The 21,461-nt window shown below is 42.6% G+C and overlaps 1 protein-coding gene across 4 annotated transcripts in view; it reads right to left on the bottom strand.

Moving 5' to 3' along the window:
• Positions 1 to 8,882: 8,882 nt before the first annotated feature.
• The window catches only part of LOC129695897 (urea transporter 2-like), a 147,448-nt gene continuing 134,869 nt past the window's right edge, over positions 8,883 to 21,461 (bottom strand). For 3 of the 4 annotated variants that reach the window (XM_055633349.1, XM_055633355.1, XM_055633342.1), the window contains 3 exons: positions 19,856 to 19,905; positions 11,116 to 11,275; positions 8,883 to 9,398 (listed from right to left, as the gene is read on the bottom strand). In XM_055633349.1, coding sequence (XP_055489324.1) covers positions 9,217 to 9,398; positions 11,116 to 11,275; positions 19,856 to 19,905 — 392 coding nt within the window. In that variant the 3' untranslated portion in view covers positions 8,883 to 9,216. The remainder of the gene's footprint in view (positions 9,399 to 11,115; positions 11,276 to 19,855; positions 19,906 to 21,461) is intronic. The other variant, XM_055633363.1, reaches the window with a different exon arrangement.

Genomic DNA, 21,461 nt, shown 5'->3' with positions numbered 1-21,461 from the left:
GGGTTTGAGACCGTCACTGGTGAACACATGATCCACATAGTTGACCTCACTCACCCGGAATTTGCACTTTAGGGGGTTAAACTTGAGGTTGATCTCTTTGGTGCAGTCTAGAACCCTTTTTAAGTTTGCGTCGTGTTCTTGGATATTTTGTCCAGCAATGAGAATATCATCAACAATAATTGAGCTTGGGTAGCCAGCAAATAGTTGTTCCATGGTGCGCTGAAATACTTCACCTGCCGAGTTTATGCCGAACGGCGTGCGGAGAAATTTGTAGTGTCCAAAAGGTGTACTGAAAGTGGTTAGTTTGGAAGAGTTGTGATCCAACGGAATCTGCTAGAATGAATTTTGCATCTAGAACTGTGAATACTGTTGCCTTGCCCAGTTGCGCTATGACTTCTTCCACAGTCAGGGCTTGAAATTAACGGTTGCCCGGGTGCCAATGGCAACTTACAGTCCCACCGGGCAACCTAAAAGCCATGACATTTTGCCCGGCTTGGCAAGCAACCGGGACACCCGCCCGCCATCCTTATTCGGGTCTCGGCTCTCGGCTGCTAGCTCTCGGCTCTCGGCGCTAGCTCTCGGGCCTCCGCTCGGCGCTAGCTCTCGGCTCTCTGCTCGGCGCTAGCTCTCGGGCCTCCGCTCGGCTCTTGGTGCTCGTTCTCGGCTCTCCGCTCGGCGCTCGCTCTCGGGTCTCCGCTCGGCGCTAGCTCTCGGCTCGGCTCTCGGCGCTAGCTCTCGGTTCTCCGCTCAGCTCTCTGCGCTAGTTCTCGGTTCGGGTCTCGGGTCTCCGCTCGGCACGGCCGGCCGCCGAGCACATCATCGGCCGTGGTTATGCACATGTGCGGCCCCGCACATGCGCACTGCCATGGCAACTGGTCGGCGTCGGCCACTTTCTCCCTCCCTTTGCATTGTGGGAGATCTGTCCGCCAATGCTATCCAATTGCCGCCTCACCGCAACCGCTGAAAAACAATGCAGAATCACTGCCTGAAGCTGCATGCAGTAACTCCCAAGAGTAACTCTTGCTTCTTGGTTTCCTGGTCCTCCAAAAATATTCAAAATTGAGTTTAAACTGGTGGACCCACCACCACCAAACTCCAAACTCTGAAAAATAACAGCATTTGTTTATTTATTGTGTATATATATGGTCTATAGTATATAGACTCACTGAACTTTTATCTCCCGTTCAGTATTATTTTTACATATTCTGTTGTGCTGCAGCAAGCAAGAATTTCATTGTCCTATCTGGGACACATGACAATAAAACTCTCTTGACTCTTGCCTTGGACTTAAGCAAAAAAGGGGTTTTGGGGAAAAAAAAAACTACCTTAAATTTAGTTGCGTCTGGTTGGTACCTATAACCATATAACATATAACAATTACAGCACGGAAACAGGCCATCTCGGCCCTACATGTCCGTGCCGAACAATTATTTTCCCTTAGTCCCACCTGCCTGCAATCATACCATAACCCTCCATTCCCTTCTCATCCATATGCCTATCCAATTTATTTTTAAATGATACCAACGAACCTGCCTCCACCATTTCCACTGGAAGCTCATCCCACACCGCTACCACTCTCTGAGTAAAGAAGTTCCCCCTCATGTTACCCCTAAGTCATGTCCGCTTGTTTGAATCATCCCTATTCTCAAAGGGAAAAGCTTGTCCACATCAACTCTGTCTATCCCTCTCATCATTTTAAAGACCTCTATCAAGTCCCCCCCTTAACCTTCTGCGCTCCAGAGAATAAAGACCTAACTTATTCAACCTTTCTCTGTAACTTAGTTGTTGAAACCCAGGCAACATTCTAGTAAATCTCCTCTGTACTCTCTCTATTTTGTCGACATCCTTCCAATATTGGGCGACCAAAATTGTACACCATACTCCAGATTTGGTCTCACCAATGCCTTGCACACATTTACCATTACATCCCAGCTTCTATACTCAATGCTTTGATTTATAAAGGCTAGCATACCAAAAGCTTTCTTTACCACCCTATCTATATGAGATTCCACCTTCAAGGAACTATGCACGGTTATTCCCAGATCCCTCTGTTCAACTGCATTCTTCAATTCCCTACCATTTACCATGTACGCCCTATTTTGATTTGTCCTGCCAAAGTGTAGCACCTCACATTTATCAGCAATAAATTCCATCTGCCATCTTTCAGCCCATTCTTCAAAATGGCCTAAATCACTCTGTAGACTTTGGAAATCCTCTTCATTATCCACAACACCCCCTATCATCTGCATACTTACTAATCCAATTTACCACACCTTCATCCAGATCTTTGATGTACATGACAAACAACAAAGGACCCAACACAGATCCCTGAGGCACCCCCTAGTCACCTGCCTCCAACCCGACAAACAGCCATCCACCATTACCCTCTGGCGTCTCCCATTCAGCCACTGTTGAATCCATCTTGCTACTCCTGCATTTATACCCAACAGTTGAACCTCCTTAACCAACCTTCCATGAGGAACCTTGTCAAAGGCCTTACTAAAGTCCATATAGACAACATCCACTGGTTTACCCTCGTCAATTTCCCTAGTAACCTCTTCAAAAAATTCAAGAAGATTAGTCAAACATGACCTTCCAGGCACAAATCCATGTTGACTGTTCCTAATCAGACCCTGTTTACCCAGATGCTTATATATATTATCTCTAAGTATCTTTTCCATTAATTTGCCCACCACTGAAGTCAAACTAACAGGTCTATAATTGCTAGGTTTACTCTTAGAACCCTTTTTAAACAATGGAACAACATGCGCAGTACGCCAATCCTCGGGGACTATTCCCGTTTCTAATGACATTTGAAATATTTCTGTCATAGCCCCGGCTATTTCTACACTAACTTCCCTCAATGTCCTAGGGAATATCCTGTCGGGACCTGGAGACTTATCCACTTTTATATTTTTCAAACGTGTCACTACTTCTTTTACTTTTAAACTCATAGTATCCATAGCTACTCTACTAGTTTCCCTTACCTCACATAATTCAATATCCTTCTCCTTGGTGAATACCAAAGAAAAGAAATTGTTCAATATCTCCCCCATCTCTTTTGGCTCTGCAGATAGCTGTCCACTCTGTCTCTCCAATGGACCACTTTTATCCCTCGTTATCCTTTTGCTATTAATATAGCTGTAGAAACCCTTTGGATTTACTATCACCTGCCAAAGCAACCTCATATCTTCTTATAGCTTTTCTAATTTCTTTCTTAAGATTCTTTTTACATTCCTTATACTCCTCAAGCACCTCATTTACTTCATGCTGCCTATAATTATTGTAGGTGGGCCTTCTTGCTCCTCTTGTGTCCGAGTGCTTCCCTTTTCTGCTTCCTGCCTCCCATTCTGTCTACTAGCTTTCTCTATTTGAGTCCCTCGCCCCAACCATTCTAGTTTAAAGTCTCCCCAGTAGCCTTTGCAGTAGCCTATGGTAGGTTGAAGACTATTCCATGTTTTAATTGTGCGGGGGAACTCCATGGAGCAGCCAGCATCTCTGGATAGAAAAAATGGGTGATGTTTCGGGTAGAGACCATTCTTTACACTTCCTCTGGTTTTAGTGTTTTTAGTTTAATTTAAAGATACAGCGTGGAAACAGGCCCTTCGGCCCACCGAGTCCACGCCGACCACCGATCACCCCTACTCTAGTTCTATCCCACACATCAGCGATGTAAGTCAAGAGTGTTTTATTCTCTCACGTCCAGTAGGTATGCAGGTGCAGCAGGCAGTGAAGAAAGCGAATGGTATGTTAGCTTTCATAGCAAAAGGATTTAAGTATAGGAGCAGAGAGGTTCTACTGCAGTTGTACAGGGTCTTGGTGAGACCACACCTGGAGTATCGCGTACAGTTTTGGTCTCCAAATCTGAGGAAGGACATTATTGCCATAGAGGGAGTGCAGAGAAGGTTCACCAGACTGATTCCTGGGATGTCAGAACTGTCTTATGAAGAAAGACTGGATAGACTTGGCTTATACTCTCTAGAATTTAGGAGATTGAGAGGGGATCTTATAGAAACTTACAAAATTCTTAAGGGGTTGGACATGCTAGATGCAGGAACATTGCTCCTGATGTTGGGGAAGTCCAGGACAAGGGGTCACAGCTTAAGGATAAGGGGGAAATCCTTTAAAACCGAGATGAAAAAAACTTTTTTCACACAGAGAGTGGTGAGTCTCTGGAACTCTCTGCCGCAGAGGGTAGTTGAGGCCAGTTCATTGGCTATATTTAAGAGGGAGTTAGATGTGGCCCTTGTGGCTAAGGGGATCAGAGGGTATGGAGAGAAGGCAGGTACGGGATACTGAGTTGGATGATCAGCCATGATCATATTGAATAGCGGTGCAGGCTCGAAGGGCCGAATGGCCTACTCCTGCACCTAATTTCTATGTTTCTATGTCCAAATAGAACAATGACATCCTTACTTGCAGCAGCACACCAGAATATGTAAACATAGTACTCTGTAAAAAATGTTATAAACAAGAAAACAAAACTCCATATAGACAGCACCCATATTCAGGATCAATTCCGGATCTATGGCAATTTTAGATTGCAAATTTATGGCCAATGTTCTGCCCCAATAGCCTTGAACTGAATTAAAACATAGTTATCAACGTATAATATTTTGTGTGTTGGAAAATAAAATATAGTGGCACAGCTGGTGGACGCTGCCTCACACGCCAGAGATTTGTGTTCGATCCTGTCCTCGGGCACTGTCTGTGTTAAATTTGGACATTCTCCCTGCAAGCATGTGGTTTCCTCCCACACCCCAAAGACGCGTTGCTTTGTAGGTTAGCTTGTCTCTGTAAAATTGCCCCTAATGTGTAGGGAGTGGGTGAGGAAAGTGGGATAATAACGTGTGAATGGGTAGACAAAAATGCTGGAGAAACTCAGCAGGTGAGGCAGCATCTATGGAGCGAAGGAAATAGGCGACGTTTCGGGTCGAGACCCTTCTTCAGACTGATGTCGAGAGGGGTGGGGGGCAGGAAAAAGAAAGGAATAGGCGGAGACATTAGGCTGTGGGAGAGCTGGGAATGGGAGGGGAAGGAGGGAGAAAGCAAGGACTACCTGAAATTGGAGAAGCCAATGTTCATACCGCTGGGGTGTAAACTACCCAAGCAAAATATGAGGTGCTGTTCCTCCAATTTACGGTGGGCCTCACTCTGGCCATGGAGGAGGCCCAGGACGGAAAGGTCGGATTCGGAATGGGAGGGGGAGTAGAAGTGCTGAGCCACCTGGAGACCAGGTTGGTTATTTCGAACTTAGTGAGGTGTTGTGCGAAGCGATCCCCAAGCCTGCGCTTGGTCTCACCGAGGTTGATCATACGCTGAATAATCCATATTTTTGTTTGGAAGTGAAAGAGATAATAGAAATTGCATTCATTGCAACGTGTAAAAAGAGATGAGATACTGTATTATAATTTTGCTGCATGTCATTGTGGTATATATCATGTCTTGATATATCGTTTGTGACTTTATTTGAAGCAGAAATAATATGTGAATGCATCATTGAGCATAATTCCTACTGGTAACTACGCACTTCGTCCGAGCACATTATCGCACGTGTCATGCAAGCCATCTTAAATGACCACCTAAACTGTCATTTGGCAACCTAAAAAGCTGCCGAGGTTGCCCGGCTGGCAACAGGGGATAAAAGTTAAGCGAGAGCCCTGACAGTGCGTATGAGATAGTGTGGTCTTTTAATGACAGTGTTTAAATCTGATACAAATCCATATTTCTTCCTTGTTCTTTTTGGTTGCTGCAACCGTGGTTTAATAATAACATTCATTCCGTTAATGAGGAGAGTGACCATGGGATCTCGGTGTTTGCAAAATAACTCTGACAAGGAATGCATGTTGATACTCAGTCCATCGACAGCAGGCATGAACTTCATCCGAACAAGGAATTTTATTGCAACCTGGTGTATATGTCAGTAAACTATTCTGAATCTGACATTATTTTTTGCATCTCTTTAAATCTACGTCTCTTAGTCTTTCAGTCATCCACAATGGGAGCAGCTTCTATTTATTTTAACAAAAGCCCGGGGCGGGGCGAAGAAAGGAGAAAAGAAGAGGAGCCCGTGGGCTGAGGGAGAGCTGAGAAGGGGAGGAGACGGCAAGGGCTACGGGAAATTGGAGGGCAATGTTTATGCCGCTAGGGTGCAAACTGCTCCAGCGGAATATGAGGTGCTGCTCCTCCAATTTCCAGTGGTGCTCACTCTGGCCTTGGAGGAGGCCCAGGACAGAAAGGTCGAATTCGGAATGGGAGGGGGAATTGAAGTGCTGAGCCACCGGGACATCAGGTTGGTTAATGCGGACTGAGCGTAGGTGTTCAGCGAAATGATCGCCAAGCCTACACTTGGTCTCACCGATGTAGATCAGCTGACATCTAGAGCAGCCGATGCAATAAATGAGTTTGGAGGAGATGCAGGTGAACCTCTGTTGCACCTGAAAAGACTCCTTGGGTCCTTGAATTGAGTCGAGTGGGGAGATAGTGTAGCATCTCTTGCGGTTGCAAGGGAAAGTGCCCGGGGAGGGGGTGGTGCGGGTGGGAAGGGAAGAATTGACCAGGGAGTTACGGAGGGTGTGGTCTTTGCGGAAAGCAGACGGGGGGGATAGAAAGATGTGGCGAGTGGTGGGGTCACATTGGAGGTGGCAAAAATGACGGAGGACTATATTACCTGATACATTTTACTAAATTAATAGAATAAAAATGTTTCAGTTCCATCTGACTCATAATCTACAACTAGATCTTGAATTATCCAAAGGATAGGCTGTGAATATTGGGTACATTCCTAAACCTTTACATCTCTACCTGATTCCTTCAATGGTGTCATATGAACAGCTATAAAATAGTAAAGCACAAAAAACAAAACAACCAAATGAGAAAGAGTTGGGAGTAGCAGTACGTGACAGCATCTCTGTGAAGGGAAAATGAAAAAGGTGATTGGTTCGTGAGCCTGATAGCCCTGAGGAAGAAGCTGTTCTTAACTCTGGACTTTTAGGCTTTCAACCTCCTATATCTTCTTCCAGAAGGCAGCAGATTGGAAAGGGAATTACCCCAGGTTGCAGGTCTCCATGACAATACTTTCAGTCTTCCTGATGTAGTCTTTCTGTTAAGGCAGTGACAAGCTTCTGATATATCGGGCAATGTTCTGCAAATTTAGGTGATCAAGAGCAGAACTGTTGCCATACCAGGCTGAGATGCACCCAGTCAGAATACTTCATAGTGTGCACTGGTTCAAGAGAATCATCATCGACATGCTGACCCTTCTCTGAAACCAAAGTAAATATGCTGACATGCTTTCTTAATCTCCGCTCACTTGAAGGCATTAGGCTAGGTTGCTGGTGATAGATGCCTAGCAACATGAACCTATCAACTTGAAATGCTATGGGAATACCATATTGTCAGAAGTACAGCCTTTTCCATCAAGATTCCACCGGGTGGCGCCATCAGTGATGGCAGCCTCGCCAACAGTCTGTCTGTCTTTTTGTCTTTTTTTTGTTGTTATTTTTAGTGTTTTAAAAGTATGTGTTAGTGTTCTTTGGTTTGTTTTATGTGGGGGGTGGGCGGGGGATTGGGGGAAACATTTTTTCAATCTCTTACCTTGCCGGAGATGCGATTGTTTTCCGGATCGTATCTCCGGTCGCTCCGCGGACTAACGTCATGGAGCTGGCGGCCTTACTCGGGACTGACTTTGAGCTCCACCGCGGGGATGTGGACTTACCATCAGAGCCGATCCCTTGCCTGGGATCAGCGCTCCAACCACGGCCTGCGGATTTTACCATTGATGAGTTCTCAGTCTCGGATAGAGACCGATGTCAGGAGCTCCAAACGACGCAGAAGGTTTCGACCTGCCCCGACCTGGGGTTAGATCACCCGGCGTGGGGGGAGCTGAGATTCCCTCCCGATGCAGGAGCTTGATCACCCCGACATGAGGGCCCAAACACCACCTGCTACGGGAGCCAAGAAGGCCCCATGAATGGAAGGCTCGAGAACAAAAACAAAAAAGGGAAGATATTGAACTTTTTTTTTCACCTTCCATCACAGTGAGGAATGTGGAGGAATCACTGTGGTGGATGTTTATGTTAAAATGTATTTTGTGTGTTCTAGTGCTTTTTATTGGTTATGACAGTATGACAAACGAAATCCCTCGTATGTTGCAAAACATACTAGCCAATAAAGTATGATTATGATTATTTTCAACAAGGAATTAATTAAAAACTCATCGGGTCTGATCTGTGATCTTATACTGTATTGTTTCAATAAGAACATGGTAATAATCCCTGGAGTCCTGGTGAAACTATAACTCTTAATATCTCTTAATATTACTGCTAATATTGTAGGATGGAGGATTCTGCTGCACACACTAACGGTCCAGCAGGTGGCAGAGGCCAGAACTCTGAACAAACTAGGTTCAATAATGACCAACCCCACTCACCCACTCCACGCCCTGAAGGTGATCAAGTGCAGCATCTTCAGTCAGAGACTGATTGCACCAATGTGCAAAACGGAGAGACATAGGAAGTCTTGTATACCAGCTGCTATAAGGTTTTATAATGCACAAAAATAATTTTGGATTTTTTTTTAGTATTCATTCATTGTATTTTAACTTATTAAGTATTGAAGCTATCTGTGGAAATGTGTGGTGTTATGTCTGTCTTGAAGCTGTTGTGGCACTGTAATTTCCTGTAAAGGATTATTAAAGGTTATTCAATCAATCAACACATTTATGATATAATTTCCTATTATTGACAGTGACTATAATTCTAAAATGCTTAATTGGCTGCAGAACTCTTTGAGACATCCTGAGATAATGAAAGGTACAATAACATATAATTTGCATATTTCATTATTTTTTTGTATTGCTAGACAACATGTTTTCTGATCTTTTCTCTCCCCCAGTTTATTCCCTTCCCTTCCACCTTTACTTTCAATCTGAAGAGAGTTCCGACCTGAAACATCACCTATGCTTTTTCTCCAGAGGTGTTGTCTGACCCGCTGAGTTACTCCAGCATTTTGTGTTTTATGCGTGGGCATTGTTTGTCAAGAATTTAATCACTATTGATGAATTAAATGTTTTAATTTAGAATTAATATACATACATCTTTGAACAGAACAAACTTTTCATAGGAAGTTTTGCTGTCACAAACAAACTACAAGTGACTCAGATATTGTTATCTACTTCACTTTATCTATTCTATCTTTTGATTTAGTTTATGGACTTTAATTCTTGGCTTCTTTGAGTATTTCCTCTACCTCATGGATCTTGAAATCTACATTTGTCACATGTGGAACTCTTTTGTGGTATGATCCAGCGAACTGCTCTTCTTCAGCAACTTGATAATTGCTTCTTGATTGAGGTGTTGGATAAAGGGGAGAGCCACTACACAACTCGATTGGAAAAACTGTGTGCAAAAAAAGTTGAACGTTTTACTTTCAATTAGTGTAGACAGTATGAAAATCCAGGAAAATTTGTCCAATCAAGTATTCAGGGAACATGTAATACAAAATGATTTGATGGATTAATGTGTGTATTGACAGTCCATTTCCCTGCATTAAAGTCGGAGGCTTGCAGGGATGGTTGTATTTCCTGCAAAATTTTCAGCCCCATCAACGGATTAGCATAAACCGAATCTTCTACATATTCAGAAATGAGTAAGACCCTGGAGCAGGGAGAGCCTGCATTTCCTGATTACGAAAAATATCCTCTTTGTATCTTATGGACCTACAAAAGCCGATTAAGCGAAAACTTCTCCTGAGAAAACATTCCATCAGAAATGTATCAGCCTATTAAGCACTTTGCTTATACATAGATAAACTATTTCACTTGGGATGATGGCAGTTCTAGTGATATTTATTTAGTAGCATTAGATTAGCTACACAGTTTATGTGAACTTATTTGAACTTATAAATACACAGCTTATTTATTTATTTTACTTTTCTTTTTCATCGGTTGGAGCTGCATACTAAATCTCGTTGCACTGACGTGCAATGACAATAAAAGATATTATTATTATTACATATTGTGGAATTTGTCACATATATTCCATACGGGATGGGGATAGCAGAATCTTCCTTTGATGCGTATTAACAAACTAGTTGAGTTTCTGCTACAATCTGGAATTTTCAGAATGATTTTTCAGATGCTAGCCCAAACCTACCAATTTCACAATTTTGAACTTGCAATATTTGAAGCCCTAGTTTGGTACTACAACTACCAGACAACAGCTGTTAACAAAAGGTAACACTCTTTTGTTTAATGGAAGGGATATATTCATATTGCCGACACACACATGCAAACTGTTACCATAGCCGAGTTGCATTCATAAGAATTAATGGAGAAGGTTATTTTGTTGCTCCTCCTGTTTCTGCACCTGCTGTCCTGAAGCAATGTACTGACATTCATTTTGGTAGCTGATCGGCATCCGGATTTTACTGGTTGATGTCAAGGTTTAAGAATAAATCAATAGATCTGAAAACCTGCTTAACATCAATAATCAGGGCTTCAAATTTCACAGCTTCCCTATCCTAAGTTACTATTTTAGTGTTCTTTCAAATTCTTGATGTGCGTTAGTAAATTTTTCGAATAGGAGTAGCATTTTCCCTGCCTCTTCATTTTCTACCTCTGAAGACACCCTTTGAAATATATCTTTACCAGCTTTCATTTAACCATCCTTTTATCTCTTCTTTTCTCTTCACATCAGTACTTGTCAGAGCATGCTTTCGTTTGAGATTGTCTGTTCAGTGTGAAGTTTTGGTTGTATATTTTTTACTGGGTTCATGTTATTAACGATGATCAACTGGGTTGGTTCCTGCATATTTGAGAATGGGTTTAACTCCAAATGTCCAATATCTAATTTACTTTCTGAATTCAGTAGTGAGAGCAACAGCAGTTCATATCAATGGTCTGGTATATACACAACATTAATGAATAGTTATTTCATATATTAGTTTAGAAGAGATCCATATCAACTTTGATTAAAATAAAGTGCCTGAGAGATATTTATACTATATGCAGGTTATGTAATTAATGTGTATATAAGAAGAATTTGCTGTGTGCATATACATCACGTATGCAACTGTACTTTAAAGATTTCTTTGTATCATTCTGGTTTCATTTACTTTGTTCAATTTTCTTCATTTCCAGGTAGATCTTTCTGTTCTTCTCAGGGTATGTTACTTCATGCAATGCTAATTTATAGATGGCTTTGTGGTTACTAGTCATCAGGAGAAACATAATTGTTGAAAGGCAGAAGGGCCATGTGCACGCAGGTAATCCAAACTAGAAAGCAACACATAGTAAAACAGTTAGATAGCAGCATCATTTCTACTTCAAGCTATTGATGAATGCGAGTCTGAATTAATGCTTTGATAGAAGACATGCTCCTGGAAAGGATTTTATTGTTCAGCAGAATGCAGTTGATAATCAACTTTTATCGTTTATTTTCATATTAATGCTGTTCATTTGCAACAACAGTGCAAAAAGTAATCTAAATATAGTTTCAAGAATGGAAATACAAAGTTCATATTTATACATTCCATAAAAGGCTTCAGGGTATTTGAGATAGTGCTATAAGTCTGTGCACTCTAGATACAGTTGCCTTTGATATTGGTTTGGTCTGAGTTAGCTTGTGTCTGCTCAAACTGGTGCAGTTAGGACAATGTATTCGATCACAATATATGAATATATCTGTCCATATTTTTAGCATGCATTGCTTCATTTCCCCTGATAGTTTGATAGTTCACTGATTAGTGGCTCAGAACTGTGCACCTACCTGTGCTGACAAGTGATACTGTGTGATACTGTGCTGACAAGGTTGTGTGCTACTGTACTGTCTGCAAAGGAGACAGCATGGAAGAGCAGCTGCGTTATCTCACAGACATGGATCTTCGAAAGATAGAGTTATACAGCATGGAAACAGTCCATTTGACTTGCCATGTCCATTCCAAGCGGTACGAACCAATTTAAATTAATCTCATTTTCCAACAGTCTTCTGCTACCATGTGATTCAATTTCTCGTCCTGTCACTTCTTAAATGCTGCCAGTGAATCTGCTTGCAACACTCTATCAGGCAGTGTATTCCATGTACTTTCCAATCTGGATGGAAAAGTTCCCCTCAGATCCTTGCATTTCTTACCCTTAATAATCACTGCATGGCTAAGCACAGCCCCAATGCCATCTATAAATTTGCTGATGGTACCATTGTGGCTGGTTGAATCACTGGCAGTCATGAGCAATCAAGACTCCAGGATGGCGTTTTGCCTCCCTAGTGCCAGTCTCCAGGTTGCAATGGACTGGCTGCTGAACATTCTCAAGGGGAAGAGGGAAAGTCGTTGTGCACATTGGCACAAATGACCGATGTAAGAAAAAGGATGATGTCCTGCAGAGTGAATTGACCGGATCGGTCAAAGTTAGGCGAAAGGTTAAAAAGCAAGACCTCAAGGGTAGTGATTTCTGGTACTACTCCTGGTGCCATGTGCTAGTGAGGGTAAGAACAGGAAGTTAGAATGATTGAATTTGTGGCTGAGGAGTTGGTGGAGGGATTTGGGATTCAGATTTTTGAACAATTCAATTTGCTTCTGGGGCAGTGACCTGTACAAGAGAGACAAGATGCACCTGAACTGAAGGGGGGACCAATATTCTGGCAGGCAGGATTGCTAGTGCTACCTAGGATCATTTAAACTAGATTGGCAGGGAGACAAGTTGCAATTCAGGAGTGAGGCAGCTGAGAGGCTGGAAGTCGGTACAGAAGGCAATGAAAGCAAATTCAGACTGGATAGGCAGGAGCACGGCAAAGGAGTGAGGAAGAACTGTTGGATTAAATAGCAGTTATTTTAATGCAAGAGGCCTGGCGGGTAAGGCAGATGAAGGATAGGGATGTGCAACTGGATATTATAGTCCTTACGGAAACAGGCAGGGGGGGGGGGGGGGGGGGGGGGGGGGGGGGGGGGGAGTACAGACGGAGAGGACTAGCATCTTAATATTCCAGGGTACAGCTACTATAGGTAGGGTTAAAAGAAGAGGTGGAGTTGCTTTGTTGATTACCTCATGGCAAAAGTCTGATATGACCTTTCAGTTGATTTGTCCAGTGAGGTTATAACTGTAGAGCTGATACGTAAAAAGGGGATGATCACCTTGTCGCTAGTGCGCTATATGACCCCAAATATTCAATTGGACTTAGAAGAACAAGTATTCTTGGAGATTTCGATCTCGGATCGGTCAAAGTCGGCATAGATTTATGAAGGGGAAATCATGCTTGATTAATCTTCTGGAATTATTTGAGGATGTAACAAGTAGAATTGATAAGGGAGAGCCAGTGCATGTGATGTATCTGGACTTTAAAAAAGCCCTTGACAAGGTCCCACACGAGAGATTAGTGCGTAAAATTAGAGCACATGGTATTTGGGGTAGGGTATTGACATGGATAGAGAACTGATTGGCAGGCAGGAAGCAAATAGTAGGAATTAACGGATCCTTTTCAGAATGCATTTATGCATTTCGTTGTCTCAGATCCTAAAATTGAATCTGATCTGAATGGCAGGCAGTGACTAGTGGGGTGCCACAAGGCTCAGTGCTGGGACCCCAGTTATTTACAATATATATTAATGATTTAGATGAGGGAATTAAATGTAACATCTCCAAGTTTGCAGATGACACAAAGCTGTGTGGCATTGTGAGCTTCGAGGAGAATGCTAAGAGGCTGCAGGATGACTTGGATAAGTTGGGTGAGTGGGCAGATGTTTGGCAGATGCAGTATAATGTGGATAAATGTGAGGCTATCCACTTTGGTGGCAAGAACAAGAAGGCAGATTATTATCTGAATGGTGTCAGATTAGGAAAAGAGAGGTGCATCAGTTACTGAAAGTAAGCATGCAGGTACAGCAGGCAGTGAAGAAATAAAATGGCATGTTGGTCTTCATAGCGAGAGGATTTGAGTATAGGAGAAAGGTCCTACTGCAGTTGTACAGGGCACTGGTGAGACCACATCTGGAGTATTGTGTGCAGTTTTGGTCTCCTAATTTGAGCAAGAACATTCTTGCTATTGAGGGAGTGCAGCATAGGTTCACTGGGTTAGTTCCCGGGATGGCGGGACTGACATATGATGAAAGAATGGGTCAACTGGGCTGGAATTTAGAAGGATGAGAGGATATCTTATATAAACATTTAAAATCTTAAGGGATTGACAATAGACAATAGGTGCAGGAGTAGGCCATTCGGCCCTTCGAGCCAGCACCGCCATTCAATGTGATCATGGCTGATCATTCCCAATCAGTACTCTGTTCCTGCCTTCTCCGCATATCCCCTGACTCCACTAGCTTTAAGAGCCCTATCTAGCTCTCTCTTGAAAGTATCCAGAGAACCGGCCTCCACCGCCCTCTGACACAGAGAACTCCACAGTCTCACAACTCTCTATGTGAAAAAGTGTTTCTTCGGCTCCGTTCTAAATGGCTTACCCCTTATTTTTAAACTGTGGCCCTTGGTTCTGGACTCCCCCAAGATCGGGAACATGTTTCCTGCATCTAGCGTGTCCAAACCCTTAACAATCTTATATGTTTCAATAAGATATCCTCTCATCCTTCTAAACTCCAGAGTGTACAAGCCCAGCCGGTCCTTGGACAGGCTAGGTGCAGAAAAAATGTTCCCCGTGTTGGTAGAGTCCAGAACCAGGGATCACAGTTTAAGAATAAGGGATAGGCCATTTAGGACTGAGATGAGGAAAAACATTTTCACTCAGAGAGTTGTAAATCGGTGGAATTCTCTGCCATAGAGGGCAGTGGAGGACATTTCATTAGATGGTTTCAAGAGAGAGTTAGATTTAACTCTTCGGGCTTAAGGAATCAAGGGATATGGGGAAAAAGCAGAAACTGGATACTGATTTTGGATGATCAGCCATGATCATATTGAATGGCAGTGTTGGCTCGAAGGGCCGAATGGCCCACCTCTGCATCTATTTTCTAAGTTTCAATGTTTCTATTGCAAGACTAATAGGGTTTTCATTGTAGGAGATTTTACGTGTTCTAATATAGACTGGGGCTGCCATAGTTCCAAATGTTTACAGGGGATCAAATTGTCAAATATGTTCAGGAATGTTTTCTTAGACAATATGTAGAGAGCCTTACAAGGGAGAGGGCAAAGCTTGAGCTACTCTTAGGAACTTGGGAAAGGCAAGTGACTGAAGTGACAGTGGGCAAGCTGTTTGTGCCTGTTGTCAATTTTTAATTAGCTTTAGATTATTTATGGATAACAAAAAGACAGACCCACAAGTTAAAGTTCTGAATTGGGGCAAGGCCAACCGATGGTATTAGACAGGAACTCACTAAAGTTGATGAGAATCGTTTTTTCCAGAAAGAGGGATGACTGGAAAGTAGGATACTTTTAAAAGTGTGATGTTGAGAGTTGAAGGCTTGCATATTCCTGTTAGCATGAAGGGCAAGGCAGGTGAGAGTAAGAAATGATGAGAAAAATTAAAGCTCTTGTCCGTTAATAGAAGGAAGCATGGGCCATGGTAAGCAGCTGGGGGCAAGTGTATCCCTGGAAAAGTGCAGGGATCTGAGGAGCATATTTAAGTACGAAATCCGGAGATCAAAAAGTGGGCAGGAAAGATTAAGGCGAATCAAAAAAAAATGAGAAGGATATAAGGGAAAGAGGGTAACTAGAGAGCGAATAGGTTCCCTCAGTAACCAAAACATTCATCGGCGTGCAAAGTTGCAGGAGATGGGCAAGGTCCCTAATGAGTATTTCTCATCCGTTTTTACAGGAAGACGCACATGAACTCTAGGGAACTTGGGACAGTTTATATACTGTAGATATCTTGAAAACAATCTATATTGCAGTTGAGGAGGTGCTCGGTATCCGAAGGAGTATGAAGGTTGATAATCTCCTGAGCCTGATCAGATATATCCAAGATCACTATGGGAAGCAAGAGAAGAAATTGCTGGCTGAGATATATGATTCATCGTTAGACACAGATGAGACACAGATGAGATGCCGGATGACTGGAAGATGACTAATGTCGCGCCTCTATTTAAGAAAGGCTGCAAGGAAAAGCCTGGATCTATAGACCAGTGACCTGAACATATGTGGTAGGTATGTTATTTTTTGGACTGGAGGCCTGTGACCAGTGGTGTGCCTCATGGATCAGTGCTGGGGCTATTGTTTGTGATTTATTAAAGCAGGTAGTATTGTAGAAAGTGAAGATGGTTATGAAGAATTACAGCATAATCTTAATCAGCTGGGCAAGTGGGCTGAGGAATGGTTATTGGAGCTTAATGCAGATAAGTTTGAGATATTATATTTTGGGAAGTCAACCCAAGGCAGAAGCTTCACACTGAATGGTGGGGCCCTGGAGAAAGCTGTAGAGCAGGGGATCTTAGGAGTGCAGGTACATTGTCCCCTGAATGGGGGGTCATATGTAGATAGGGTGGTAAAGAAGGCTTTTTGTGCATTGTTTATGTATTGTATTGAAGGGCCAATTTCTGTGCTGTATGACTGTCATTATAGTCAGCGAGCAGAGAGATAGAACATCTATAGAGTGGTGCTGCAAAAACAACCTCTTCCTCAATGTCAACAAGACCTAGTAACTACTCAATGACTTCAGAAATGGGAAGTTGGGAGACCACACGCTATTTTTAATTGGTGATCAGCATATTCCTGGACCTTAACATCTCAAATCACCTGTCCTGGACCTGGCATGTGAGGTGTAATTGCGAAGAAAGCACCTCTTCTTTCTTAAAGTTTAAAGAGATCTGGCATGTCACCAAAAATATGAACAAACTTCTGCCGATGCACTGTAGAAAATATCCTGACTGGTTGCACAATGGCCTGATTCAGCATTTCCAATGCAGAAGAAGGCAAGAGGCTGCAGAGAGACCTGTCTAGTGGGTGAGTGGGCAGATGCATGGCAGATGCAGTATAATACGGATAAATGTGAGTTTATCCACTTTGGTGGCAAGAACAGGAAGGCAGATTATTATCTGAATGGTGTCAGATTAGGAATAAGGGGCAGTGCAACAAGACCTGGGTGTTCACTGAAAGTAAGCATGCGGGTATAGCAGGCAGTGAAGAAAGCTAATGGCATGTTGGCCTTTATTGCGAGAGGTTTTGAGTTTAGGAGCAAGGAGGTCCTACTGCAGTTGTACAGGGCCATGGTGAGACCGCACCTGGAGTATTGTGTGCAATATTGGTCTCCTAATTTGAGGAAGGATATTATTGCTATTGAAGGAGTGCTGCGTAGGTTCACCAGATTAATTCCCAGGATGGCGGGACCGATATATGATGAAAGAATGGGTCGATTGAGCTTGTATTCACTGGAATTAGAAGGATGCGAGGGGATCTTATGGAAACATATAAACTTCTCAAAGGATTGGACAGGCTAGATGCAGGAAACATGTTCTCGATGTTGAGGGAATCCAGAACCAGGGGTCACAGTTTAAGATTAAGGTGTAAGCTATTTAGGACTGAGATGAGGAAAAACGTTTTCATCCTGAGAGTCGAGAATCTGTGGAATTCTCTGCCACAGAAGGCAGTGGAGGCCAATTCACTGGATGTTTTCAAGGGGGGGTTAGAGTTAGCTCTCAGGGCTAAAGGAATCAAGGGATATGGGGAAAATGCAGGAATGGTGTACTGATTTTAGATGATCAGCCATGATCAGATTGAATGGCGGTGCTGACTCGGAGGCCTACTCCTGTACCTATTTTTTTCTCTGTTTCTATGTTTCTATCACAGACACAGCCCTCCCCATCATCAAAAGTATCTAATATGAAGTGCTGCCTCATGAAGGTGGAATATATCAACAAGGATCCCCACCATCTGGGCAATACTCTATTCACTGCTGTCATTTGGCAGAAGGTACACCTGAGGTCCCACACTACCATGTTCAGGAACAGTTACTTTCTCGACTCAAACCCCATAAATCTATATGTACCTCAACATTGTGAACATTGACGTCTGCCTATTGCACTACCATGGACTTGTTTTTTTTACTATTAATGTTTTGCTCTAATATCAATTTATTTGTGTAGTCTTTTTTTCTTTTTACGTCTTGCAGAATTTTAAGTGTAATTTATATGTAACTTTTTGCGTGTTTGCCTGAGTCTATGTGTCTGTGAAGCTACTGCATGCAATTTCTTCATTATACCTCTACCTCACCGTATTTGTGCATGTGACAATAAATGCGCTAAGACTTGATTGACTTGGATGTCTTCTAGTCTAATCTGCCTCTGATATGGAGAATGGTCAATAGCAGAAAACCTATCTATACATGCCCCTTATGATTTTATATACCCTCCTTAACTTCCACCCCTCCTGGAAATACATACCTCTCCTTTCCAATCTATTTTCATAATGGAAATGCTACATGCCAGGCAACATCGTAGTGAATCTTTTCTGCAACTTTTCCAGATTTATAGCATCCTTCCTATTATGTGGTAACTAATGGTAATGTCTGAGAAACATTTTTTATAATTGGAGCATATCCCCCTGCTCTTTGTCTTCAGTGTCCCAGCTAATGAAGGCTAGTATACCATTTGCCTTCTGAATCACGTTAACTACCTTCACTGCCAGCTTCAAAGACCTTTCTGGACATGGTAGCAGGGTAGGAAGCATCCAAAGAAATCCCATGAGAACAGCCGGGAATCCCCGTGAGAAAAGAGATGAACAGAAGGTGGCAGCAGACACCCGCACAAAGATTACCACTCATCGCCATACACTGTGTTCGCCCCAAATCTCACAAAATAAGCTGTTTACTTTTTCAAAGTACAAAATCCACACTTAGTCACAACAAATGAATAATTATATATTTTTAAATTCCTATATTTCAATATTAATTTTCTATCAGAAGATCCATGACTTTTCCTTTCACTGATAAAACAGAACTAGTAAAATAATGATATTTTTTCTTGTAGATATATTATGGTGCACAGGGTCTTGGGTTTTAGTGGACAGTAACTCATATTATCTGATAATTGGGGTCAACATATATTTAACCTGCTCCAACACATCCTCCGAAATAATTCTCAACACTGGTGCCCCAAATAAAGCTTTTCACTGTTCCTTGGTACACGTGACAATAATAAACCTAAACCTAAACTTAAGGGGCTGTCCCACTTGGGCGACCTAATTGGCGAGTTTAGAAGAGTTTGAAAAAATGACATGTTGAAGATCTCCTTTGACTATGTTGAAGATCAGCTTCGACTAGTTACGACTAGCTACAACTAACTTCGGGAAAATTGGACACCGAATGGTGGAGAGTGAAGACAACCTCCATCGATCTCCTTCAACCTCCCTTTGACCTCCCTTTGACTATGATGAAGACTATCTATGACCCTTCGACTACCTTAGACTAACCTTGATTATCTACAACCAACATGCCGACCTACAACGACCTACTACAACTAAACCTACGAGTAAAAAAAGTATTTATTTTTTCCATGACAATCTTTTTTTATTTGCGGGCATTTTTTAACATATTGAAAAAAACTCTGCGACCTAGCTGAGGCCTCGAGTATGCGGAGACCACTCTCGAGCATGAAGGAGAGTTACGAAGACCTCCTACGACCTCGTGTCGACCATGCTGCGAGTATGAGTCGAGGGCAAACTCGCCAGAACTCGCGGATTAGGTCGCCCAAGTGGGACAGGCCCTTTACCAAGAGGTTCTTTATAGCCCTTTCCAGATTGTCTGCTGAGTTTCCTTTAAGCTTCGGAAACACCTTGCATCATTCTGAGTTTATGAAAGCCACCACATAAATGCAAGTTGGCTCTTTGAATAACTAAACCTGTGAATTTAGTTAATGATATTGATCCATGGGTTGAGTTTTAAAGGAGAATGCATAAAAATTGTAATAATTGAGGATGATCACTTACCACAGACATTATATTCATGAGTGCTTCTCCTAAGTAAGCACAGAAAATTGCTTTGGGAAAAAGGAAAGATAGTTTAGTAAATAGATGAATTACTTTTATTTTATAAAATTAGAACACATACTTGTCTAGTCTTAAGATTGAAATGCTTTACAGTTTATTTGAGATGTAGAATAAAAAGAATAGGTTTTTAAAGTGTGGAAGCAAAATGTATATTGTAACATATTTAATTCTGTGATGATGCAGGGACAGTTGATGGTTAAGTGAAATGCGTGTTGCGGTGTCAGGTGGAAAAAATACCCTGTAATATTGAGAAATGTATTTGAAGGACATGAAGACAGAAATAGGGACTGCCATTGGGTTAAATAACCAGCAGAGCTAGGCAAGGACAGTCTGACAGGGGAGGAATAGTCTGTACATTGAGAGGCTTTGCACCACAAGATTTTTAGTGAGCAACTTTGTGAGGTGTGTCATGTATATATTAGAGATGAGACTATCATAGAAATTAGTACCCTTAGGAATGAATGTTTCAACATGGAAGAATGCGTATAATATTTTGGGAATTGAAGGAGATAGTCCAGAATCAGATGTGGGGTAGAAACATGGTCCTGTTTGAAGAGAGTACAAAGATGTGCAGTCTGATCTAATTGAAACGCAAATGATTCCAGGGAACATTGATAGTGTCGATGCTGGGTGACTGTTTCCCCCAACTGTGGGGTTCAGAGCAAGGAACCCAGTTACCTGAACTACACTTCCTCCCACCCTGCCTCTTGCGTAGACGCTATCCCTTATACTCAGTTTTTCTGTTTCCACTGCATCTGTTCCCAAGATGAGACTTTCCATTCTAAGATGTGCGAGTTGTCCTCTTTCCTTAGTAAACATGGTTTCCCCCTTGCTGTCATAGATGGATCCCTCACCCACATCTTCTTTCTGTCCCAAAGTCCTGCTTTCACTCCACTGACCCACACCTACCCCACCGGACGCCTCCCTCAGTCACCTTCAATATGATCCCACCATCAGTCACACCTTCCCATCCACACCTCTCTCTGCGTTCCACAGAGAGCAACCAGCTATGCCTGCCTTCCTCGGCAACTCCTTGGTTCACTCACACCTTCCCACCTAAACTACCTAATTCCCAGGTATTTTCCGCTTCAACTGCAGGAGATGTAACACCTATCCCATCGAGAGCCTGCTGACATACTGCATTACAGCATGGTATGGCAGCTGCACCATGGCAGACAGGGAGAGGCTTCAGAGGGTAACTAGGACAGCGCAGAAGGTCATTGGTTGCCCTCTCCCCTCCCTGATGGATATCTACACCTCCCGCTGCCTTAGCAGGGCAAAGAAGATCATCAAAGACAGCTCCCATCCTGCGTTTGGACTGTTCGACCTGCTGCCCTCTAGAAGGCGCTATAGGTGCATCAAATCCAGGACAAATAGACTCAGAAATAGTTGCTTTCCGAAAATTATAACTACTCTTAATTCAAATTCACACATGCACTGACTTCACAGCCCAACACCCGGACTTCCATCTGTATATATGTATATAGCGCCGCAGAACTGTGCACCTATCCCCCCCCCTTCCCCCTTCTGCCTTCTGTTTTTTGTT

Source organism: Leucoraja erinacea, chromosome 1 (genome assembly GCF_028641065.1).
Source record: "Leucoraja erinacea ecotype New England chromosome 1, Leri_hhj_1, whole genome shotgun sequence".
NCBI lineage: Eukaryota > Metazoa > Chordata > Chondrichthyes > Rajiformes > Rajidae > Leucoraja > Leucoraja erinaceus.
The sequence above is the reverse complement of the archived record's forward strand: the minus strand, read 5'-3'. Positions and strand labels throughout refer to the sequence as shown.